We start from the raw sequence: 26,835 nt of genomic DNA, 5'->3' as shown, positions 1-26,835 counted from the left end.
AAGGTAGTGGGCTATTTCAATTCTCCAATCATTATTCGAGGTTTCACTACTCAAGACTTCTTGAAACACTCGATAACCTAAAGCACTTTGAGCCAAACAATTAGTCTCTTGATTGTGTGCCCTCGGAATATGTTGAAAAGAGACATGAGGAAACTCTTTGAGTAGCCTTTGACACTCATCATAATATCCCCTCAGAGCATCTTCTTTGCACTCATATAGGCCGATCAACTGATTAATAATTAACTACGAATCTCCAAATATTTCAATTACTTCGGCCTTTACTTCATGAAGAAGTTGAAGCCCCTTAAGAATAGCTTCATATTCTGCTCGGTTGTTGGTAATCATTGGCTTAGTCGGAAAAGCAAACTCAAAACTTGCCCCTCACGGCGAAATAATAACAATACCAATGCCACCACCTTGCTTGCATGATGATCCATCAAAGAATAACGTCCAAGGCACCGGTTCTACATAATCAATACTTGGTTTATGATGCTGGGTGACGAAATCGGCTATTACTTGCCCTTTGACTGCTTTAGCCGATTCGTACCTCAAGTCAAACTCCAATAATGCGAGAATCCACTTTCCCATTCTCCCATTCAGTATTGGCATTGATAACATGTGCTTGATCACATCAGCCTTGGAAACAACCGTACACTCGGCCGATAATAAGTAGTGTCGCAACTTAGTGCAAGAGAAATATAAGCACAGGCATAACTTTTCGGTGGGAGAATATCTCATTTTCAGATCCAAGAGTCTCCTACTCAGATAGAAAACAACCTGTTCTTTTCCTTCGAACTCTTACATCAAGGCCGATCCAATTGTTTTGTCATCAGCTGATATGTACAACTTAAAAGGCTTACCTTGCTGAGGAGGGACCAGCATAGGTGGACATTTCATATACTCCTTTATCTCCTCAAATGCCTTTTGTTGCACGTCACCCCATTTAAATTCTTGACCATTTTTCAACTTCAATAAAGGAGAAAAAGGCAGAACTTTCTCCAACAAATTCGAAATGAATCTCCTGATAAAATTAATCTTACCAAGCAAAGATTGTAACTCTGTTTTACTAGTCAGAGGTACCGCTTCGTCAATTGCTTTCATGCTTTTCTGACTGACTTTGATTCCTGTCTCATGGACCATAAAACCCAAGAATTGTCTAGCTGATACTCCAAAAGCACACTTATTAGGATTCATCTTTAGACCATGTTTTCTTGTGCATTCCAGAGTCTCCCACAAATCAGCTAGATGCTCCTTGTACCCCTTGGATTTTATCATCACTTCATCAATGTAGATTTCAACAATCCTGCCGATCAACTTATAAAAAATATAATTCATCGCCCTCTGATAAGTTGCACCGGCATTCTTTAGACCAAAATTCATCACAACCCACTCAAATAAACCGATTGCGCCAGGGCACCTAAAAGCGATCTTTGCTATGTCTTCCTCAGCCATGAAAATTTGATTATATCTCGCATTGTCGTCCATGAAGCTAATAACTTTGTGCCCGACTGCTGCGTCTACCAACATATCGGCTATTGGCATCGGATAACCATCCATGGGTGTAGCCTTGTTCAGATCTCTAAAATCGATGCAGACTCTTAATTTTCCATTCTTCTTATACACAGGGACAACATTCGATATCCACTCTGCATATTGGCATGGTTGGATAAACTTTGCTTCTAGTAACCTTTCAGTCTCTTTTTTTATATCACCAAGCACGTTTGGGTTGAATCTCCTCGGAGCTTGTTTAAACGGCCGATATCCAGGTTTGATTGGCAATTGATGCTCAACAATCGATCGATCTAGACCGAGCATCTCATAATACTCCCAAGCAAAACAATCTTTAAATTCCTTTAATAAACTTACTAACTCTTGCTTATATTCGGGATCCAACTTGGCACTTACATACGTCGGCCTAGGCCTATCTATAGAAGCAATATCCACCTCTTCTAATTCATTGGCCGACGTAAAGCCATGTCCTAGTTTGCCATCTGTACCATCTATTGGATTATCCATTAAAATGAATTTTTAAAGCCGACTGCTTGGATCGACTGTTGGCTTTCATTATTGATCCTAATGAAGCCTCCTTCCCATAACTTGCCAGAAAAGCATTCGAAGCCTTCTAGCTCCCAAAAGACTGGATCGGCTGTTGCGATACTCACAGACTCATCAACGTGAACCAGCTCAACATCATCTCCATGCCATTGAATCAAACACTGATGCATGGTTGATGGCACACAACAGTTTGCATGAATCCAATCATGACCAAGTAGTAAGTTGTACGACCCTTTTCCATCAATGACGAAGAACATGGTGAGCAGAGTCTTACTCCCAATTGTCAGTTCGACGTTCATTGCCCCTCGGGTCTTAGACGTATTACCCCCAAAGTCTTTAAGCATCATATCGGTCTCAATCAGATCTCCTAGTCCTTTGCCAAGTTCACAAAAAGTGATGTAAGGCATAAGATTGACAGAAGCACCTTGTCGGCGTTTCGGACCGGGGGGTCCTCAACCAACTAGTAATCGTGAACTGTGTGCCCCTAATCCTGGATGGTGATGCAAAGAGACACAAGGTTTATACTGGTTCAGGCAATTGGTGCCCTACGTCCAGTCTGAGAGATCGATCTTGTATTCCTTGCACCGAAGTGCTTGTAGTAGGGGGTTACAAGCTGGGTGAGAGAGGGAGCTAGTCCCAGGTCTCGGCATGGAACGGTGCGAGCTACTTGAGACGCTGCTCTCAGGCAGCTTGGGTGAGTGGATGTTACAGAGTGTGTCTTGGGCGTATGTGAGAGCGCAATTCTTTCGTATCTCTTTCTCGCCCCCCTCTAGAGCTATCCCTGGCTACTTCCTTTTATAACCGCAAGGAGGGAGCTAGGAGTACATGAGTGAGCTACACGTGGAGCTTACTGCAGTTTAGTCCTGTAGTAGCATGGCATTGGGAATGGAGATCGGTACTTGACTGGTGCGCCGTGCTGGCTAGGCTTGAAGTGGTTGAGGTCGTGGGGGTCCTTGTCAATGTCTAGTCAGTATGGCCTCCACGGCCGGAGACATGCCGTGCCTGGTGGACTCTTGACCTGGTGGAGTGCCGAGGCCTAGCGGGTGCTGTAGCTGATCGTGCCGAGGCCTCGGAGGTGACCTGTGTATGACGCGGGGGTCTCGGTGGTCTGTGTTGTACTCGGTTTGTGTGGAAAAAGTACGGAGCGGGTGTCCACAGGGTACGGTAGTCCCTGCACCGACAGTAGGGGATGGTAAAAAGGAGATTTGACCGCCGTCCCATCGCCCCTGTCACTGTACCCTGCCAATCGTGGTTGACGTAGTAGGTGTGATCAGGGGCACTCACACGGATGGGACGGCATGCTAGAGGAGCGGTTGAGGTGGAGACGATGAGGATGAGGGATGAGCCCGGCCTCGGCCGAGGCGGAGAAGGAACAGTACATCCGAGGCCCTGCCGGGGGGTCTCGGACGAGGCGGAGAACGAGCAGTTGGGCTCTCCTGCTGTTTCCGAGACTACAGGGACATGGACTTGACCTTCCACGCCGCTTTGTCCTTGGCGCAGGGGTTAGGTAGCACAGGGTAGTACGGGTGTCAGTAGGGAGCACAGTGATGAGCACAGTGGCAGGTAACCCCTGCTACGCCCGGTCCCCTATCCCGTTGGTCGTTCTGCCCGTACTGTACCCGCATGCGGCTGAAGTTTGTGGGAGTAGTTGGGCGCATTAATCCGAACGTGACATTTTGTCAGAGGAGTTCGGTCAGGACGGAGGTGACGAGGTTGTTGCCGAGCCCAGCCTCGAGCGAATCAGAGAATTGGCATCCCATCCAAGGCCATTCTGGGTGGGGCCTCGGCGAGAGGGCCTCGGCGAGAGGGTCCCGGCAAGAGTGCCGTGGCGAGAGGGCCTTGGCGGGGTAGGGAGCTTTTGGCCTTTTGCCTGAGGCCTTGACGCAAGGCCTCGAGCGAATCAGAGAATCTGCTGAGACCTCACGGTTGTCTTTTGGCTTTGTTTTTTGCAAGGTTTAAGCAATATTTTTGGTTCATGCTTAGGGTACCCCTTCTTGTGGTATCCGACAGTAGCCCCCAAGCCTCGGGAGGAGTGCGGGCACTCTCCTGAGGTTTTGACAAGACTTGGCTCGCAACAGCTCCTATCGGGATCATGTTTTGTTCTTGGTGGTTTCGGTGGGTGCGCGCGAGCGCACCCGCCGGGTGTAGCCCCCGAGGCCCTAGAGGAGTGGGTTTACTCCTCTAGGGGCTTTTTTCTCCGTTGAGCAAGGAGTTTCATCGTGTTTGCTGGTCCCGTGAATGCGAGTTCGGGTCACTGGGACTTGGCCTAGTTGCAGGAAGAACCCCCGAGCCTCTGCACGGAGCGAGAGGGCGATCGGCGGTTTCCCTGTCTTTTTTGACGGCCCTCACGCATCCTTTTCGCTCGGAAGGATGGGTTTGTTTGCCGAGCCCCCTCGAATGCGAGCCTAGGTCGCTGGGTTTCGGCAAGGTTTGCAGGGAGAGCCCCCGAGCCTCCGCATGGAGCGAGAGGGCGGTCAGGAGTTGCCCTCGCTTTTTATGCGACCCTCGCGCATCCTTTTCGCTCAGAAGGAGGGGTGGAATATGCCAGGCTACCCTCGGTGGGCGCGAGCGGTGACACTTCCGGTGAGCTGCTATCGGCTAAGTCTGAGTGGAGGCCCGTGCCCCATTCGATAGGGGTCGGCTAGTGGTCCAGAGACGCACTCCAAAAGTACCAGAGGGCTTCTCTATTGGGTCCCAGGGCCGTTCGATTGGCCCTGGGGGCTCGGCGCCTCCCTACGGTGGGATCCCATTCGGAGAACTCCCTGCTGGTCTCGAACGCGACTTAGGGCATCCCGAGCGATCGCTTGCTCAGGCCACGGCCATGTACGGGCTCGCCCATAGCTGTCCATGACTCTGTTGTCCTGGGGCGGCTATGGAAACCCTCGGTGGTCCAGCCTTTGAACCCCTGGACCGTAACGGGCTCAGCGCCCTTTTTGTCGCGTTTTTCCGAATCTCGGAGTGCGAACTTGGGTGGCTTGCTTTTGTCTTGGGTGCAGGAAGAGCCCTCGAGCCTCCGCATGGAGCGAGAGGGCGATCAGGAGTTCCCCTGGCTTTTTATGCGACCCTCGTGCATCCTTTTCGCTCGGAAGGAGGGGGTTGTTTGCCGAGCCCCCTTGAGTGCGAGCCTAGGTCGCTAGGTTTCGACAAGGTTTGTAGGGAGAGCCCTTGAGCCTCCACATGGAGCGACAGGGCAGTCAGGTGTTCCCCTGGCTTTTTATGCGACCCTCGCGCATCCTTTTTGCTCGAAAGGAGGGGTTTGTTTGCCAAGCCCCCTCGAGTGCGAGCCTAGGTTGCTGGGTCTCGGCAAGGTTTGCAGGGAGAGCCCCCAAGCCTCCGCATGGAGCGAGAGGGCGGTCAGGTGTTCCCCTGGCTTTTTATGCGACCCTTGCACATCCTTTTCGCTTGGAAGGAGGGGTTTGTTTGCCGAGCCCCCTCGAGTGCGAGCCTAGGTCACTGGGTCTCGGCAAGGTTTGCAGGGAGAGCCCCCGAGCCTCCGCACGGAGCGAGAGGGCAGTCAGGTGTTCCTCTAGCTTTTTATGCGACCCTCGCGCATCCTTTTCGATCGGAAGGAGGGGTTTGTTTGCCGAGCCCCCTCGAGTGCGAGCCTAGGTCGCTGGGTCTCGGCAAGGTTTGCAGGGAGAGCCCCGAGCCTCCACATGGAGCGAGAGGGCGGTCAGGTGTTCCCCTGGCTTTTTATGCGACCCTCGCGCATCCTTTTCACTCGGAAGGAGGGGTTTGTTTGCCAAGCCCCCTCGAGCGTGAGCCTAGGTCGCTGGGTCTCGGCAAGGTTTGCAGGGAGAGCCCCCGAGCCTCCACACGGAGCGAGAGGGCAGTTAGGTGTTCCCCTGGCTTTTTATGTGACCCTCGCGCATCCTTTTCGCTTGGAAGGAGGGGTTTGTTTGCCGAGCCCCCTCGAGCGCGAGCCTAGGTCGCTGGGTCTTGGCAAGGTTTGCAGGGAGAGACCCCGAGCCTCCGCATGGAGCGAGAGGGCGGTTAGGAGTTCCCCTGGCTTTTTATGCGACCCTCGCGCATCCTTTTCGTCCAGAAGGAGGGGTGGAATATGTCAGGCTACCCTCGGTGGGCGCGAGCGGTGACACTTCCGGTGAGCTGCTATCGGGTAAGTCCGAGTGGAGGTCCGTGCCCCATTTGATAGGGGTCGGCTAGTGGTCCAGAGACGCACTCCAAAAGTACCAGAGGGCTTCTCTAGTGGGTCCCAGGGCCGTTCGATTGACCCCGGGGGCTCGGCGCCTCCCTACGGTGGGATCCCATTCGGAGAACTCCCTACTGGTCTCAGACATGACTTAGGGCATCCCGAGCGATCGCTTACTCGGGCCTCGGCCATGTACGGGCTCGCCCATAGCTGTCCCTGACTCTGTTGTCCTGGGGCAGCTGTCGAAACCCTCGGGGGTCCAGCCTTCAAACCCCTGGACCATATCGGGCTCGGCACCTAGTTCCTTAGTCTGGAAGGAATCGGCTGGGGGAATATTCCCCTCCCATCGGCTGACAACGGTAGGCGCGCCTTTTGAGGCAGTTTCTCGGGGCCTGCTGTTGCTGCGGTTGGAAGCGACGCGGCGTCAGCGGTCAGGACATAACCGTCCGTGCGATTAATGAGGAAAAAGGTGGGCGCGTGGGCAGTAGAATCGGATCTGGATTAACCGTGCCTGAACTTGAGGGAAACTTCCCCGATTTCGTCGCCTGATCGTTTCGTCCTTTCCCTGCATAAATATGAAACGGGGCTCGCCCCTCCCCTCCTTACCTTGCCCGTTTTTGCCTTTTCTGCCTTCGAGCTGTTGCCAAGAACAGAGAGTGCCAGGGAGAAGAAGGGAGAAGAGCGAGAGAGAGAAAGAGAGAGAGAGAGACTTACCGCCGCAGCCCTCATTCTCCATCACGCAATGGCCGGCGGCCCTCCTGTCATCCTCCCAGTGGATCCTTGGGATCCATCCGATGTGTCCGTGGAGATGCTGCAGTCTCTTGTCGACGATGGCCTTCTCTGCCCGATCACCGACCCCGATAGGCCGGAGTGGATTGGTCCGTTCGGCGAGCCGGAGCCGAGGCCACCCGCAGGGTACGTCGTGAGCTTCGTATCTTTCCACGAGCGTGGTCTCGGCGTGTCGGCGGATCGATTCATGCGGGCGCTCCCGCATTACTACGGGGTGGAGCTACACAACTTCAACCCCAACTCCATTGCACAGGCGGCTATTTTCGTCGCCGTCTACGAGGGGTATCTAGGGATTGCCCCCCATTGGAAGCTGCGGCTCCATCTCTTCCGAGCAGGGCATACCACCAAGCCAGCGGGTACGGCGAGTACGAGGAAGACGACGAGGGCCGGTGGCTGCACTCTCTAGGTGCGCCAAGGCCGATAGCACCTTTACATCCTGGCCTAGCTCGCGTCATCCAACCGCCGCTAGTATACCAGCTGGTTCTACCTCCACAATGACGACGACGGACTTCCCCCCTACACTGGGTGGATCATGGAGGACTGTCCGGAGAAGTGGGGGTATGGCGTCCCGAGGGAGGATCAGCCCAAGCTGTAGCCGCTTCTAGAAGGGCTAGAGAGGCTACGGGGCTGCAGCCTTACGGCGGCTGTGGTCGTGGTGGCCTTCCATCGCCGGAGGGTGCTGCCGCTGATGGCTCGGCGGCGGTGCCTGTTTGAAATGAGATGGAATGAGCCGATCGAGGGCATTCGGATGTCTACCGCCGCCCTCTCCGACGAGGAAATTCTACGTCGGGTGAGGGAGACGGTTGATGGGAAGCTGAAGAGCGGTGGTCCATCCCACGTCGTCATGCGCCCATCACAGGGGTATCTCTCCCTAGTAAGTTACGCGCTGTGGCAGCCCCCGGGGTCTCCTCGTTCCTCACCGTTTTCCCGTTTGCTCACTTGTGCTCGTAGTTCCCGCAGGGGATGAGATACGTACGAGCCTCCCCGCCACCCGTTCCCAAGGACGTAAGGCGGCGGGCGGCGAACCGAGCACATGCCGAGGTGCAGAAGAAGAAGAAGAATGCTAGGGAAGCAAAGCGCAACAAGAAGATACTCAAGCACGAAGCGCTGGAGAAACGTCGCCGGCGTCAAAGGCAGGATGGTCTCCCAGTGGAGTCGTCTCCGTCGCTGTCGCTATCGGAGGACTCTTTGGATGAAGATGGCGGGATCGAGAGGGGGCGAGGTCCCCTGGACCATCTCCCCGATGTCGGGGAGACAATGCCCGGGGTGTCGGTGAGCAGCCCGGCGCTTCTAGGGGGAGGAGGAGATGGCGCCCCGGGGTCGGCGATCGCTCGCCCCGCGTCCGAGGCTGATACGCCCGAGCTACGGGCACTGGGGAAGCGTGCCATTAGCCCATTGGGCTCAACGGTAGTGGTGGAGTAGGCGGCGGTGGAGGCGACGCAACTGCCCCCGCAGAGGATCGAGGGGGCGCTAGAGTCCGACGAGGGTCGGCTAGCGCCAGTGGATACCGGGGTCGTGTCTCCGCCACCGCCACTGCCGTTGTAGAGGAGAGTTGCGGTGTCGAAGCGGCTGCAACCCCGCTCGAGGTGAGTGTTTTTTCAGTGACGTTCGCATCGTCCCCTACTCGCCTCATGGTCATATGCTGACCGAGTTTGTGTTTCGCCTTCAGTTGGAAGCATCGGGTGGAGGTGCCAGCCTTGGTGTCGTGCAAGGCACTCAAAGTGAGCGCCAGTCCCACTGCTCAACAGGTGGCAGAGGCGCAAGCCGCCGTGCATCATGGTGCGGCGTCGGCCAGGGCCGACCTAGGGGGGCCGGTCGTTCAGGAAGAGGCTCCTGGGGTGACCGCAGAGCAGACGGAGGAGGAAGGGCCTACGCCGCGTGTTGCCGAGGCCCACGAGTCTGATGGGGCCAGGGCGTCCCCAGTTGCCGAGGCTGGGAGCAAAGCCGAGGCCCCTGGGACTTCTGAGGCCGAGATGGTTGAGGCGAGCGTGGCGGGCCCGGCGGACTGGGATTCAGAGATGGAGGTGGGGCAACCTTTGGTGCCGCCCCTTGTCCAAGGCCTGCCGCCATCACAGGAGAGCGCCCGGGGGGTGGAGGTTCAGGCGACCTCTCCTGCCAATACTTCCCGAGGGAAGGAGACGGCGGATGTCGAGATTGCCAGCACCGCCGAGCAGCCAGTTCCGGCTTCTGGCGAGGGGAACTCGGCCCTCGCGTGGGTACGACTTGAGGCCCGTGGGTGGAATCACCCGCGTGTATCGTGGTTGAGCCGGGACGACCCAGAGGGGGAGCCTCTATTCGCCCTCGAGGATGCGGTCGAGGGGGGGCGCTGGAGCTCTTTCGAGCAATATCACCGGCTGGCGGTGCAGTCGCTGCGAATGGCGCTGTCCGTTATGGACGACGATCTGCCCAGCGTCGCCTAGGTACACGTCTTCTTTTCTCGTGCGGTGTCGTCTTGTTCTGAGTCTTTTCGCAATGCATGACCCCTGTTCTACCTATCCAGGAGCTCGAGGCCCGGTCTCTTGGGAAATCATTGTTCCTCCATTAGGAGAGAGACGTCTGGGACCAACTCGGGCAGCAGAAGGACCTGCTCGCAAATGCCAATAGGCTCCTATCAGTGCAGAGCACGGAGGCGGAGGACCTCCGCCTTCGTTGTGCAGATATGCAGGCCGAGGCGGCCACGGCTCGGGAGCAGGTCACTCCTTTGGCGGCGCGAGTCAAGGAGCTGGAGGAGGAGCTGACCCGGGTGGCCGGCGAGCGGGACGCCCTCCTTTCTCGGGTTGAAGAGGCGATGATCTCTGCCAAGTCCATCGCCGCGCAGTTGGGTGAGACAAAGGGCGCCCTGGACGAGGCCCTCAAGGCGATCGAGGCCTCCCGGGTCGATGCCTTGGCTTGGAAGGGGAAGCTCGAGGGTAAGTTTTGTTCCCTTTATTTTATTTATTTTTCTTGCATTCGGCCCCCTAACTCCCCGGTGTGGTACAGAGCTAGAGAAGGAGGCCTCCAAGGCGACCGAGGCATCATGGGTCGAGGTCCAGCGCTGGAAAGATAAATCTGAGGGTAAGTCCCATAGGCCTTTGCCCCTGTTTGACTTATCCTCCTTTCGTGTTTGACCGCATCCTGCTCGTTTTGGCGCAGGGTTGGAGAAGGAGGTTTCCCGGGTGGCAGAGGCCTCTGTCACAGTGCAGGCGATGCTTGAGGCCGAGATCGAGGAGCACGATGCGTTGTAGGCCAGCGCCCGTACCGTCTGCGAGGCCCTGGCTGTTGAGGGGGCTCAGTCGGGTAGCTCCCTCAGGAGCCGCCTGGTTGCGTTGAGTGGCCAAGTGCGGGAGTAACTTTGGGCGGCGTTGCATACAGGCGTCAAGCGTGCCCTGGCTGTCGTCTCCTCGCACTACGCCATCAACCTCGAGGCTGTCAGCGATGGTTACATCTTGCCTGATGATGAGGAGGAGGCTGATGAGGAGGTCGCCAAGCTGATGGAGGCGGCTGAGGTCCTTGGGGCAGCGCTGGCCAATCTGTTTGAAGAAGAGGTGGTTCCCCCCACGCCAGCCGTCGATGCAAGAGATCCTGAGCCTTGACCTAGGCTGAAGAGGCCATGTAAACGAATTGAGTTATTGTCGTGTCATGACATTTGTGGCCGTCGAGGCCTTTGAAGTACTCGTGCGCATGCTTTTTTAATCGGTTTATATTGCTTTTCCAAGCCTCTGTCCTCTGCCTTGTTTCTAGACAAGTCCTTTTGCAAAAAACTTCCTCGGAGCCTCAGCTGCCCCTCCGACGAAAGGTGGTGAAGGAGTTGCCATAGCCTAGGGGCGTAGGCGGTCTCGTGGCTCGGCCGGCCTTTTGCCGTTGAGGCACACTTTCGGTCCTTTGGTTTTTTACAATCGATTTGTCGGAGTACGCGAGAGAATTTGGACTAGAAATTTATTCAAAAAAGAAAATGATTAAAAAACAGCGTCTGGGACTTAGGAGGGTTCCCCCCCTTTTAGCCCCCGAGGGAGGCTCGGTTCTACAAAGGCAGAGCCAAGTCTCCCTTATAACGTTGTCTCAACGTCGATCCCCTGTCGAGGGGGGGAGTTTTCTCGAAAAATTAGGACAACTAAAGGATGCTTCTTTAATATATCTTGAGAAACAATGTATACAATGCTTGGAGGTTTAAGGGTAGAAACGACGTAGCTGTTCTATGTTCCAAGCGTTGGTGAAGATTTCGCCCTTCTCGTTGGCCAGCTTGTAGGTCCTGGGTTTTAGCACTTGGGCGACGATGTACGGAGCGGGGAGCGGTTGCTTGCCCCTTCACCCTCATTGCTTGCCCCTGGCCAGATCGTAAGTGCTTTCGTCATCGGAGTCGGAGTAGCCGAAGCAGTAGTCGCTTGCAGTCAAGAAGCGGCGCATAGCCTCAGGGTCATGGAGCCTGGAGAAGTCCGCTCCGGCCCACGCCTCGTTCTCCTCCGAGGAGTTAGTGTCGGTGTGGGTCGAGGTTGTGGTGGAGAAGTCGAGGGCAAATCGTTGGTGGTGTTCTGAGGGCTCCGCGTGCGCGGAGGCGTAGGCAAAAGCGTAGGCGGCGGCGATGTTTTTTCAGCCCGAAGGGGTACGGGGATGGTGCCACCGCTGGGCACTGCTCCGCCTGAGTCGATTCCTCAGGATGTGGCGGGCAGAGCTTGACGACGGGACGTCGTTGCGCACTACCGGCGTCTTTCCCCTGCCCAGGCTTAGGCTAGATAGGTCCCCAGCCAGGGACTCTGTACCAACAGTCGGGCATGGGATGTCGGCAGAGTGCAGCACGCAGCCCTGAGCTCGTGTGGCGTCGGAGTAGTCCCGCTCGCGTCGTGCCTAGCGAGCGTGACGAGAGTGGCGGCCCAGGCGCCGCCTGCGCCTAGGCTACCGATGCGTGACGTCGTCGCCGGTTGGTGGGGCTCTGGGTGTGAGGAGTAGCATATCGTACTCACATCCTATAGACATGAACTCTAGGCTCCCAAACCAGACCACCGTGCCGAGACGTAGTGGGCGTATGGGGTCAGCCATCTGGAACTTGTTGGGACGATCACGCTAACACGCATAGGCCCCTACCTGGCGCGCCAACTGTCGGCGTTTCGGACCGGGGGGTCCTCAACCAACTAGTAATCGTGAACTGCGTGCCCCTAATCCCAGATGGTGATGCAAAGAGACACAAGGTTTATACTAGTTCAGGCAATTGGTGCCCTACGTCCAGTCTAAGAGATCGATCTTGTATTCCTTGCACCGAAGTGCTTGTAGTAGGGGGTTACAAGCTGGGTGAGAGAGGGAGCTAGTCCCAGGTCTCAGCGTGGAACGGTGCGAGCTACTTGAGACACTGCTCTCAGGCAGCTTGGGCGAGTGGATGTTACAGAGTGTGTCTTGGGCGTATGTGAGAGCGCGATTCTTTAGTATCTCTTTCTCGCCCCCCCTCTAGAGCTATCCCTGGCTGCTTCCTTTTATAACCACAAGGAGGGAGCCAGGAGTACATGAGTGAGCTACACGTGGAGCTTACTGCAGCTCAGTCCTGTAGTAGCATGGCGTTGGGAATGGAGATCGGTACTTGACTAGTGCGCCGTGCTGGCCAGGCTTGAAGTGGTTGAGGTCGTGGGGGTCCTTGTCGATGTCTAGTCAGTATGGCCTCCACGGCCGGAGACATGCCGTGCCTGGTGGACTCTTGACCTGGTGGAGTGCCGAGGCCTAGCGGGTGCTGTAGCTGATCGTGCCGAGGCCTGCTTTGCCGAGGCCTCGGAGGTGACCTGTGTATGACGCGGGGGTCTCGGTGGTCCGCGTCGTACCCGGTCCATGTGGAAAAAGTATGGAGCGAGTGTCCGCAGGGTACGGTAGTCCCTGCACCGGCAGTAGGGGATGGTAAAAAGGAGATTTGACCGCCGTCCCATCGCCCCTGTCGCTGTACCCTGCCAATCATGGCTGACGTAGTAGGTGTGATCAGGGGCACTCACACAGATGGGATGGCATGCCAGAGGAGCGGTTGAGGCGGAGACGATGAGGATACGGGACGAGCCTGGCCTCGGCCGAGGCGGAGAAGGAACAGTACGTCCAAGGCCCTGCTGGGGGGTCTCGGACGAGGAGAAGAATGAGCAGTTGGGCTCTCCTACTGTTTCCGAGACTATAGGGACATGGAGTTGACCCTCCACGCCGCTTTGTCCTTGGCGTAGGGGTTAGGTAGCATAGGGTAGTACGCATGTCAGTAGGGAGCACAGTGATGAGCACAGTGGCAGGTAACCCCTGCTGCGCCCGATCCCCTGTCCCGTTGGTCGTTCTGCCCGTACTGTACCCGCATGCGGCTGACGTTTGCGGGAGTGGTTGGGCGCATTAATCCAGACGTGACGTTTTGTCAGAGGAGTTCGGTCGGGACGGAGGTGACGAGGTTGTTGCCAAGCCCAACCTCGAGCGAATCAGAGAATTGGCATCCCGTCCGAGGCCTTTCTGGGCGGGGCCTCGGCGAGACGGGCCCAGCAAGAGTGCCTCGGCGAGAGGGCCTCAGTGGGGTGGGGAGCTTTTGGCCTTTCGCCTGAGGCCTCGGCGCAAGGCCTCGGGCGAATCGGAGAATCTGCTGAGACCTCGCGGTTGTCTTTTGGCTTTGTTTTTTGCAAGGTTTAAGCAATATTTTTGGTTCATGCTTAGGGTACCCCTTCTTGTGGTATCCGACACACCTCCATCCACCAACATCTTGTTCATCGACTTCCCATCAACAAAACCTTTTACATATAAAGCCTTCAAGTGCCGATGTTTGACTGGTTTATCGAATATAGCCTATTGTATAACCGTCAACTTGGCAACTATCTCTTCATACTCCGATTCATCAAAATCTGAGTAAATTTCTCGGTCTGCTGAAGCTCTAAATTATGATGGCAAAAGAAAAGCTATTTGAATATTAGCTGATGGTTGCCTTCTATTGGCTGTTTGCTTAGCACGCTACACTTGAGGTTTACCGGATGCCTGAGCCTGTTCCAACTCTTTATTCCTTAGACGTTGCACCCTTCTTTTCTGGCTTCTTATCAAACCTTCTAGGCACCATTGGCCTTCCTGCCAAACATATCCTTCTTCATTACTCTCTTCTTCATAATCAGGCTAGTTTTGATCAACAACTCGCTTTCCTAGCTGATCATGAACACTTCTATTTTTTAAGCATCGATCCACGTTATTATGATGATACTCGTCTTGAGCATGGACAGATCGGCGGTTGGCTTGAGATTGCCTAAACTCCCAATATTGTTCACTGCACTCTGGACAATTATTTCTAGTAGGCAATTTCAAACCTGCGTTCCAGCAATGTCTGAAGAAAGGATAATTCTAATGTGATTCAGCTTGCTTTCTTTCATACCTTTCTTCTTCCTATTGACGCCGGTATTCTCGCTCTTCTAACCAACGCTGATAATCTTTTTCCTTCTATCGCTGCCATTTATTCAACAAAATTTGATATGTAACCCGTGGCTTTATCGCCCCATCCTTTGACGTTTCTCCTTGCTCATATCAGCTCTTTTGCTTATCGCGACGTCTTTTAATTTCTCTGTATTCGTCAGCCGATATTTGCATCTCGGGATCGACTGTTCCAGTTTCTCTTGATTTGGTTGATGTCAGGACCTTAGTCTTCCCTTTGAGCAGCCTAACATCGACCATGTTTTGATCTCCTAGAAAAGGATTATCATTGACTTTCATCTTCCAAGGCGTATCAAATTTGAGCCTCCCTTGCCGAATAGCCCTCTATATATGCTGCCGGAAAACTCTGCATTCATTGGTAGAATGAGATGTAGCATTGTGAAACTTGCATAACTTCTTATTTTTCAACTAATCAGGGGGCAACATAACATGATTATCAGGCAACTTGATCTGTCCCTTCTCGAGCAAGAAATCGAAGAGCTTGTCTTATTTCATGATGTCAAAGTCATAGCTCTCCTCGACTCCTCTTCTCCAAGGATTTGGCATCATTACTGCCTTTTTGCCCCAATTTCATTTAGCCGCGGCAACCACTTCTTCTTCTTCATCTTCATAGCCGTCATCGACTGAATATGGATTATAGGCTTCGGCCGTTGTAGTACTATTCTAGAATCGGGTATCTCTGCGCATATTCTGGAACTGGCTATTGAGTGCGGCCACTCGTTGAGTCAATTGACCCAGGTTATCAAATTCTTGTCCCAGCAGTTTCTCCCTCCATGTTGGCAACATTCCTTGAACGGCCAAATCAGCTAGCTGCTCAAAAGCCAAGTTTAATGAGAAACACAAATTTCTAGTCTCTCAGAACCTCTGAAGAAACTCGGTGCCCGATTCATTAGTTCTCTACCTTATAGTTGTTAAATCGGTAATTTTCTTTTCTCCTGTCTCAGTGTAAAAATATGTATAAAATTTCTTCTCTAGGTTAGCCCAATTGGCAATGTAGTTAACTGGCAGTGATGAAAACCAAGTGAAGGCTGGCCCTAATAGGGACAAGGAGAAGAAACAAACTCGATGGGCCTCTTCAACGGATGCTTCGCCCAACTGTGTAAGATACTGACTGACATGTTCAATTGTGCTTGTGCTGTCTTAGCTAGTGAACTTAGCAAACTCTGGGAGCCTGTAATTGGTAGGAAGAACGACCAAATCATACCATTCTGGATATGGGCGTTTGTACGAGAAGGTCAGCCCTTTAGGCTTTAGACCGAACTAATTCTTCATCATCTCGGTCACCCTCAGCAACAACTCATCAGCATTTGAATTTGGATTTCTCTACGCCTGCTGACCCGTCTGTGGATTGAAATCTTGTGTGCCTTGATACCCTAGATTCGGAATCATGTGAAGGGTGTTATAATCTATGCCATAATGATACCCCTGTGGAATTTCTATCTACTGGGTCCTTTGCTGGTTTGCTGCTTGAAGTCTCTTATTATAGACATGAGGATCTATATCTATACGGATCTTTTGAATTGATGGTGCTATTTTTTGAGCCGACGACGGCATGTGGCCTGATGTGCCAAAATTAATCATCTGGTTCGGACCTTGCCCCGCTAGCTGTTACACATGTTACACTGACGATCTAGGATTATACTATATCTGATTCGTAGTAACACCTTGAGCTTACTTAGATTAACTCTAAACTACCTAGACATCATCATTACCAGCTGGCGCTGCTTGTTGATGGCTGGTACCATCTTGATTAGTCCCTTGAGTTGACGAATGTGGAATGTTGTAATAAGCCGGCATAATCTGATCAACTAGGAACCCATGAAACACCTCTTTCATGGTGTTGTGGAGTGTGTCCAAGAAAGCTTCATTATGGCTTGATATGGCATCATAAATAGATTTGTTTACAGCTTTCATGAAGAAACGCCTGTCTTCAGCTTCATCTGCATCTATTTGCCCATGCAACAGAACTCTCGGTAGTGGATATTTCTGAACAATTGTATTGTCACGTGTTTTGGTGTAGGACAACAAACACTTGTTCTAAAATTCTTCTATAACTTTGCTGATGACATCTTTATCTTCATCAGGTAGGTCTTCATAAGGTACCATGAGGATGTCGTTGTTATTGTAAGCCGCCATGACGATTGTGGGGTCCCACCGAGCGTGCCAGAACATGTGTCGACACGAAACGTGTCTCGTGCCAACGGCACACGAGCAAGCCAGAAGGGTCTGCTCGATGGAGCTAGAGATCCGCCTAGCTTCAACACGGGGATGATCGATCCTGCGTACTCCTCCCGAGACGTGCTAGTCAATTTGACCCTGCAATTAACAAGGAGAGAAAATTAATCAGTAATTTAAGGCGGAACATGGTGGTTTTGTCAGACAGTTCTGAATGTGCGGCTTCGAGAGCCAATAGATCTATTCAAGACACGACATGCCTTAACCGCACACTATGCACGATCAAGGTTGACATAAAACAAACAATAAAACATAAATCATCGTTTAAGGTGCAGATTAGATTAGTTTAGATTAATAAATGATGGGTTAAACAGGATATAAGGCTGATCTAGATCAATCCCAATCGGGAAAAGTGATATTGTTGTAATTAAATAAATAATAAAAGCAACAAGCAATATCGGTAACTTAATGAATCTATCCGAAGGATGCCACCCTTAGATAGAGCCGATAACTTGACCTTAATCTAGTTCGAGCAGTGGAGGTCGACCGGATCGATGCAGTGGTACTTGAACCAGACTAGAGTCGATAACTAGCTTATACCAGAGTCGCAGTGGAGGTCGACCGGATCGATGCAGCCGTACGAACAGAAGTATAAGCCATGACGGTACTTACAGACAAGCCGGAGGTCGGCCGGACCGATGCAGCCCTACTCGCTGAAGAACTTGCCGAGATCTACTCTACTCCTACTCCTAAGGGGTGGCCGAAGCTGAAAAAGTAAGTAACTTGTATTTGATTGATTGTTGTCTTTTTACAATAGTTGGGGTCCAATATTTATACCCGGAACCTACACATGAATCCTACTTAAGCACAACTCATTATAATTTTTGGCCTAATAGGAAACATTCCTAATTTAAGATAACTTGGACTCTAATCTTTCCCTTTTTGTAGAGTCCAGCATGTTTTTCCTAGCGCCAATTGTAGCTATTATAGTTATCTGCTTGCGCTATCTGAAGAGAGCCAATTCTAGTGCTGCGTTCGAACCAGCTGACACCGACCATTATGCAATTGATTCCTTGATGACATGATTTTGGGAGCTTTCGAGTTCCTGCAATCGTTCTTCCAAATTCTGGTGTAAACAATTTGATGGCTTGCAAGAATTTGAGTTGAAACTTGTAAACTGATTGATAATGATCTAACCGAGGTATATCTCTTGTTGATCATTTCATTTGGGTGCATATGAGTTGATTGAATTGGATAAATATGCAATGTTGCTTGCTATGAGATGTTTGAATGGATAAATAGCTTAGTAATCAAGTTTGGATTGATTTATGTTGGATAAGTTCATAAGATGACATTTAGTAAGTGGATTGAATAGATTTATGTCTTGTTAAAGTATTCAAACAAGTTGATTTCAAGTTTGATTCACATTGGATGAAGTAAGCTCAAGTGATTGAAATCTGTCTTCTATCGAAAATCTGAGTGAACTATGATCTTAGCCATGTTTGAGTGATCAAAACTTATTGGATTGGTATAAAAATTGGTGTACATGCTCTTTACTTATGGTATAAGATGCTGTACAAATTTCATAAGAATTGGATAAGAGATGCTTCGGTTTTAGAGTGGATCTTATCAGCTATAGTACAACAGTTTCAGCATGTAACAGTGGTGGAAGAATAGAAATCTGGTATCAATCTAGAAGTAAAATTAAGCTCAAATTTTTACAGCTGCTATATAACTTAGTGAAGCACATCTCCACCAAATTTTGTGGTATTTGGATTTGTACTTTGGGAGATATGCATTTTTCTTTGAAGAGTACAGAATCTGCCAGAAAAGTGACAATTATTGGATTTATTTGGAGCCACTTTGATTGAAAGGTCCTCAAGTTGGAAATATGTTTACAAGTGTTTGAGGTATCTAAATTTGCTTTTGAGATGATCTAGAAAAATAACAGGCAAATAGTATAAGGTCATTTGATTGTTGAGTGTACTTTGTACACATTTGGTACTCAAATTGGAAGATCAAAATCAAACTCAAGATGAAGATGAAGTTTAAGTTCTAGTGACTATTAGAAATCATTTGGTAGAAAGAAAATGACTTAAACAAGTAGAAAGAAAAGGACTTAAAGAAGAAATCAAGGTTACTCATCAAGTTAAGTTCATCACTTGGATCAATCAATCAAGTCATTTTAAGTGAGTATCAAGGATGGTTCTTTAGAGAGAGGTCACTTCTCTCTAGTGTAGAGGCTTGCCGCCTATGTGTAGGTAAACCAAGTGTGGTACTTAGAAGGCTAACATAGAAGTGGTAATCCGAGGGACATTTGAGATGCTTAGTTGAAGCAATCAAAAGGGTTGATCAAGAAAAGCAAGCAACACCCAAAAGAGAGCTAGTCATGGTAATTCAAGTGGTATTCCAAATAGTTCTCTCACACAAGCAAAGATCAAAAGATGAAGCAAGCTAACCACAACAAGATAGTGCACTTGATCATATTAGTGGTTCTCAAATCATATAGGTGAAGAATGGAATTCATTATTCATGATTGGTCTTCACCAAGCTTATAATTGGACTTCACATTGCTATTGGAGTAATGAATTGGAATCTATGTGACTATCCTCTACTCCAACATAGCAAATGTATCATTGTAATGTGCATGATCATTTCATCCCTTACTAGTATGCGATTAGTGCATATAGTACATGCTTCGTAGGATCACGCTTAACAAATGAAATGTTTAAATTCATAGCCTACCACTATTGCTTGAATGATTAGTTGATCTAGTGGTTAGTATATGAATTAGTTCATGAGCTAGTGAACCCAAGTACTTCATTTAATTTGGATTGCCAACAAGTGACAAGTACAACCTTGATAAGATAACCTTCAAATAAGTGTGAAGAAGATTAGAGAGGGTTCAAACCAGACTTGGAAGCTTAGGCAAATCAATTTAGTTCAAGTCAACCATAGGAGCTCATGATAGTGATAAGAGTACAAGCACAAGACAATAATGCAAATGGATATCTGGTTTGTTTGTTTCAAGTGGTATCTAGACTCAAGTATTTCATCAAGAATTCACAAGTGATGTCTAGATCAACTCACAAGTAATATCCTATAAGTGGTACTCATGAAGATAGCAAATGTTCAAGAAATGGTTTTTATTGATAAATCCAACAAGTGGTTCTATACTAGAAATTTCTTTCAAAGTGGTGTCATCTCTACATAAGAGATCATAAAATAAAGAATGCATCCCTCACTACAAAGAGCTCAAGTTTATCAAATGGATGACCCATGAAATGACTTAGGGGGAGGTGTCCCACCAATTGGTATCAAGGTCAAAGATTCTATGTGTAGTATCTCAAGAAGCTATACAAGTGGTGTCATTCCAATAATCAAGTGATGTCCATAAAAATGCAAGATACAAGCCTCAACCATCTACCCAAAAGCAAGCCTTTGCATCAATGAGAAGCACACCTTTTATGGAAATTGATGTCAGAGGGGGAGAGATTGTACAAAGATATGAAAGCTTTGGAAAGTACAAAGATATGAAAGCTTTGGAAAAGATTGAGACAAAGAAGTGGAGGTTGGACATGGACATAAATAAAGAGGGGGAGCAACATTGAAGGATGTGAAAGGATCAAAATTCTTGGACAAGAGAAGCACCCAAGTAGGGGGAGCAAGCTCATGAACTTTGATTGATTGCATTTGATATGTGCATATTCATGTGCTTGCTTGCATTGCATAAGCTTTTAAATTCAATATGCATACTTGTGTGGTGTATGCTAGTTGTAGAATTTGATTGATGAAATGAAAACTAGCATGCATAGGATGATAGCTAGACACTTGGTATGCTTTTCAAGTAATGCTAGTACCTTGCTTTTAATGTTGATCTCACGAGGTATCTAGTGCTTTTATTTTCAAGTGATATCTAGCTAACCATGGTGCTAAGGATGAACTTAAAGGTGCAACTCCGATTGGTATCATGCTTCAAAGGTTTACTCTATACACCTTAGCATCATTTGATAGTAATTAATCTCCCACAATTCTAATCTATGCATATGTGCGAGCTTCAAACCAAACACTCTAGCACATATGTAGGGGGAGCTAATACTACCATTTCGGGTTTGTGGTACTTGTCCAAAATCATTTACACATGGTAAAATTGCTTGGGCAAGAAACATGAATCCAAAAGAGCTTAATTTCAATATCTTTGTAGAGTTGTCATCAATTACCAAAAAGGGGGAGATTGAAAGGTCCTTGATTGGTTTTGGTAATTGAGTGATAACCCTAGGTGGACTAATTGTGTTTATACGAGATACACAAGTGATTAATCCACAGGTACATGTGTGTGAGCAACATATGCCATGGAAGTGGAAATGGCTCGAAGGTGTTGCAAAGCTCACACATGTGATGATGAAGGAGCTCATTGCACATGAGACATGATATTGAGTCATGTGATCAAGGTGGAGAAGATCAAGACATGACTTGGCTCGACGGACCGGTTGCAAGCGTGAAGGGCAAGTTGAGTGATGACTTGGCGCCGATGGACCGAGGCAACGGTGAAGAGCAAGTGAAGTCAAGACAATGTTTTCATAAACGGTAAACGGTCTTTACACGGTCGCCCTTTGTTTAGCGTTTAGACTGTTTACACGGTGTTTAAACAAAGTTAAACGGTCTAAACGGTTTTGTACTTTTTAAAAAAAATACATATAATTATATATGTGCATGTAAAAAATCAAGTATTCTATCAAATATATGTATTTTGTCATTGTAAATAAATAAGTGTTCTAATCTGTAGCACAATATCAAGTATTGATTCCACATTCACATGTCAATCAAATCATGATTAATGATAAAGAAATGAGTCAAATGATAGTCAATAGCAAGATAAATCACAATTGACACACTCCCAAACTAACAAATGACAGCTATTTAGCATGTCTTCATATCAATACAATAGTGCATAACATCACATGAGTGCATAAATTCAGATTACACCATGTCTAAACTAAAAATCATTGTCGCATTGGTCATCACAGGCTCACCGCACAAGACCACAGACCAAAGGCAAATTAGTAAATAAGCAAAAGGACATTAGTTGAGTTCTCACAAGTCACAACTCTCAGTCACACAAGCACATTAGGTCATCACAGCAAGACCGCAATCAATTTCAATCACATGTCATAACCAAAAGATCAGCCATCAGCCCATCACTAGCTACTAGCCATGCAAAAGCAAAATTCAGCAGCTCTATATGTCATTGTGACTGTGAGTGACTACTAACTACTCATCATTCTCCCCCTCCTCATCCCCAACAATTGGGACCACATCCTCTTGGTCAGATTCAAAGTCAATCTCATCCTCATTGATTGGTTCTTCTTTTTCAGACTCAAATTCATCTTCACTAACATCTCTCATTTGGGCCAGCCTTGCACTTCGATGAAGTTTCCCACATTCCTCAACCCCACAAGCTTCTTCAATTATTTTCCATGTCAGCCCAGAAACAGGCTCACCATCCTCTTCATCACCACCTTCAACAAGCCATCCCTGAGCTTTAGTTGCTTCGGTTCCCAAACGAGGATCCATGTTCTGATTCTTCTTAGCCTGCATTTTTTTCGCATTCATCCTATTATTGTATTGAACAAATACAAGTTGGTTGAGACGCTCACATGTCAGCTTGTTCCTTTTTTTTGTATGATTCTACATAAGCAAATTTAGTTTTAGTTAACAGTCTAAAATCATAAGTTATATAGACATAATTAGAGTTTATAGAAGCACAAAGAGTCGGGAGGCTTACAGATTCAAAACAGCTCCAAGTCCTTTCACATCCAGAAGCACTAGAAGTTAAAGAAAAAATCCTTATGGCCATTCTTTGCAGAGTTGGAACCTATGTTCCATAATTTGTCCACCATGTTGCTACAAGTGAAAATACCAAGGTATATCAAATTATTGCAGAATTAGTCCTTACAGCCAGGTTTTATATCAACTTAAATTACACTGAAATAAATTAGAAGGTGTAGATTCTAGCATGGAAAAAATGTTGATGCAGATTCTAGCATGGAAATAATGTTGCAGCAGATTCTAGCATGGAAAAGCACGTTCGTACAAGTGAAAACAACAAGGTATATCAATGTACTGCAGAATTACCTGGGTTGAAATCATATTGCTTACAACCAGCCTTTGCTACAGGTTTTCCAAAGTGACCTTGTTTCTCTCTAAACTTGCATAGCTCCTCACTGAGCACTTTGTTTTGCTTGTCATAGTCACCATGGTAAAAGGTCTCAATAACAGTGAAGAATCCATCCATGATTTTGTCATTCATGAAGATGGAATCATCATTGTAGCTGTAATATGGATTCAATAAATAAGCAGCCTTATGCAATGGAGTGTCCAGCCTATCCTTCATCTTGTCATCAATGATCTCTATAACATTGTTGTACAAATTGAGATTTCCTGTCTTCTCAATGTTGCGAAAGCCCGTCTTGATTTCTTCCTTGGCCTTTATGATGTCCCCATACAGAAATGACAAGGATGGTTTGATATCACTATCAACCATGCGAAGTACCTTAATCAGTGGCTCAAATACCCTCAAGCAAAGTGCAACCCCACTCCAAAAGGTAGGTTTTGTCATTGTGGAAGTAGCTAGGACACCTTTGCTATTCTTCTTGATGTGGCTCAAACCTAAGAATTTGTCCCATTCATCACATTGAGACATTGCCGTAGTTGCTCCTTCTTCTCATACAAGCTTTGCAAAGTTAGGAAATTGGAAGCAAATCTAGTTACACCAGGCCTCACAATATCTCTCTTCTTTGTATATTTCCTCATCAAAGCCAAGGTTCTATGGTGTGTGTAGATAAAGATCGTCAGTGACTTAGCTTGATCAATGTAGCCCTTGAACTTCTTCATCTTCCCAATTCCTTCAAGCATCAAATTCAGGGTGTGAGTTGCACATGATGTCCAAAATATGTTTGGCCTCTTCACAAAAAGTAAATCCTTTGCTACCATATTGTTTGAAGCATTATCTATGACAACTTGGACTACATTTTCAGCACCTACTCTCTCAATATAGCCATCCACATACTCAAAAATAAGCTTTCCAGTGTGTGACTCTTCTGAGGTTTCCTTTGATTCAAGAAAGCTTGAGCCAATGGTGCAATGCATACACATATTCATGATACTTCTCCTTTTCTGGTTAGTCCATGCATCTGTCATGATTGAGCAACCATTCTTAGCCCATTCCTCTTCATGTGCCTTCATCATCTTGTTTGTCTCCTCAACTTCCTCAAACAATAATTTCTCTCTCAACTGGTGCTGGTTTGGTTTCTTTCCACCAGCTGCTTCTATAACTTGATCGAACTCTACATTGTTTATCTGGTTAAAAGCCACACCTAAAATGAAACCAAGATATTCACAGTTAGACATTAAAAGCACAGAATGCAAGAAATTCATAGTTAGAACTTATAATGGAGCAAATGGCAAGCTGCAAGGCAAGAACTTACTACGCACATACACCCATCTCGCAATGTAGCATTGCAAGCTATGCATTCTCTCTTTCATTATTGATTCAGTGATTAATTGCTACCGGATCACCCTTGTGCTGCTTAGGGAGGCTTGATCAAGAGGCATTGTAAAATTATCCATAGGCCCTATTTTCCTAATGGTCTTCCCTCCAGCCGCATCAACCTCTTCTACCTCTGCTATGTTGGTGTCCTCATCAGCATCCGGCGCACCATCAAGGTCCACAGCATCTCTAACCTCTTGTTGTTGAGTAAGCCTAGACTTTTTAGCCTTTTTGAGTCATCTATGGCTTTCTTGCACTTTTCTTTATCCTTTTCCATTGATATTTTGCAAGGTCTAACCTGCATATTTATTATTTAAAAAAGAAACATTAAGTTCTCAGCAAGAATATAGAATCATGGCTTGATAGAGAATAGATATAATATATTAACCTCACCATGAATCCTAGCAATATGGAGCTTTAGCCTATGTATTCCTGCTGTCACCTGTAGGCCACAATACTTGCACTTGATCACATTCAAGTTGTTTGGATCCACCAACACTCCATAGTCCCACCCAATGTCACTAGTGTTCCTCTTTAGGATCATGGGTTTGCTAGTGGAACCAGAAGGATTAGATGCAGCGGATGACATCCTGCAACTACAAATAATTTAATGAGCAAACTTTAGACAACTATTTAGTATTTATCATTGCATCCTATTCTATCAGAAAGGAGCAGCAGATGCAATCTTGATGTGTGAGATACTCCATGTCCAGTTCTAAGCAGATGAAATCACCACGAAATTTTTTAATACAGCCATCTCCTTTAGCTGCACTTGTCTGAATAATGCAATTACTAAGATACTCAGCAGAAAGTGTTCCCAATTCACAATTCACAAGCTAACTAGTTATTTATCCCATTTGCACGTGTCCAGACATGCCCTAGAGGCCAAAGCTAACTAGGCAGTAGGCATCTAGCCGTGAATGGCATCCAACAAAGAAGCTGACATAACTGAAAATCAATGTATAGCAGGAAAGGCTAACTAGCTAGGCTCAATTTCAATCAGTAAGTGAGCTCAATTCTTGAAAACTGATGTAAGATGTCATCATATAGAGATGTTTTGGTCATCTTCATTGTGTATTTGTATCATCTGAGCTATCTGTAAATTTAGACTCTAATTTGAGTTTCCAATCCAATTGAATCAGTGAATGTATTATGTATACAACTACTGATGCCTCAATAGAACAGTCATAATTCCTAGAGGTTTCAAATTTGGAATATATAGAAATAGACTGGCTGTCCAGCTGGATGTGGATGGGATAGGGTAGCGACCTGCTCGCCTGCTCCTAGCTTCCTGCTCTTCTAGCCCGGCTGATGTCCTGTTGCAGCAGCTACTGCGAAGCGCGGGTGCTGTCGCGGGGTGAGCCTCTACAGCAGCAGCTTCCTGCCAAGCCACTACAGAGCGCGGTGCTGCCGTGAGGCGTGGTGGGCGGGCCGACGGGGAGCCGGGGATGGCCCGCAGCAGCTACGAGCAAGCCTCTGTAGCCTTGAGATCTGGCCCCTGGACGACTAAAAGCTCTAGTTTGGTTTTTGGTGAATTGATGAAACCCTAAGTGCTAACCTAGTTTATCAAGTGATCATGAGATAGGTAGCACACTCCAAGTGATGAAGCAAATGAAGATCATAGCATGATGATGATGATACCATGATGATGATCAAGTGCTTGGACTTGGAAAGAAGAAAGAGAAAAACAAAAAGCTCAAGGCAAAGGTATAAACCATAGGAGCTGTTTTGTTTTGGTGATCAAGACACTTAGAGAGTGTGATCACATTTAGGATTGATAGTTGTACTATTAAGAGGGGTGAAACTCGTATCGGAATGCGGTTATCAAAGTGCCACTAGATGCTCTAACTCATTGCATATGCATTTAGGATCTAGTGGAGTGCTAACACCCTTGAAAATGTTTGTGAAAATATGCTAATACTTGTGCACAAGGTAATACACTTGGTGGTGTTAGCACATTTACAAAAGAGGTGGTGATTCGGCGCTTTCGGGGAAATGGAATGCCTATTTTCTATTGCGCCGGATGCAAATTCTTGTGGTTGGCACATTGGAGCAAGGGTGAAGAAGTTAGAAGTGAAAATGAGTTGATTGCGAAGACGCTGGCGTTAGTCAACTGACCGAACACTGGGTCTGAAAGCACCGGACCCTGGCAGCGTGTGTCCGGTCAAACTGACGGGTCTGTGCAGTACCGAGGGTATTGCACCGGACGCTGGTCTGTGTCCGGTCAAGGTGGACCGGACGCGTCCGGTCGAAGAAATACGCATCGGGGAGCTTACTGGAAACGACCGGACGCTGGGGCTTCAGCGTCCGGTCAGTTTTACCGGAGCGTCCGGTCAACTACGTAGCCGTTGAAATCTGACGAAAAGCGTTTGAAGCTAGTGACATATGGCATGAATCAGTGGACCAGATGCTGAGTCCAGGGTCCGGTCTGTATGACCGAAGCATCCGGTCAGAGCACGTTTTGCCCAGTGAAGGGGTATAACGGCTCTATTTGATTGGGGCTCTATTTATAGCCCCATGGTCGGCTCAAGCTCACTGACTTGCACATTTTCATTGACATTGCAACCTTGTGAGCTTAGCCAAAGTCCTTCCACTCATCTCCATCATTGATCCATCATCATTGTGAGATTGGGAGAGAATCCAAGTGCGTTGCTAGAGTGATTGCATCTAGAGGCACTTGGTATTCGTGTTGCGCTGCGGATTTCACTTGTTTCTCTTGGTGGTTGCCACC

The 26,835-nt window shown here is 48.3% G+C and overlaps 1 protein-coding gene across 1 annotated transcript; it reads right to left on the bottom strand.

Moving 5' to 3' along the window:
• Window positions 1-23,224: 23,224 nt before the first annotated feature.
• On the bottom strand, window positions 23,225-24,059 carry LOC136488181 (uncharacterized). The gene is made up of 2 exons (XM_066485196.1): window positions 24,050-24,059; window positions 23,225-23,931 (listed from the first exon to the last, which is right to left on the bottom strand). The coding sequence occupies exons 1-2, from the start codon at window positions 24,057-24,059 to the stop codon at window positions 23,225-23,227; spliced, it is 717 nt and encodes a 238-aa protein (XP_066341293.1).
• Window positions 24,060-26,835: the final 2,776 nt, after the last annotated feature.

The sequence above is a fragment of the Miscanthus floridulus genome, chromosome 10 (assembly GCF_019320115.1).
Source record: "Miscanthus floridulus cultivar M001 chromosome 10, ASM1932011v1, whole genome shotgun sequence".
Lineage (NCBI taxonomy): Eukaryota > Viridiplantae > Streptophyta > Magnoliopsida > Poales > Poaceae > Miscanthus > Miscanthus floridulus.
The sequence above is the reverse complement of the archived record's forward strand: the minus strand, read 5'-3'. Positions and strand labels throughout refer to the sequence as shown.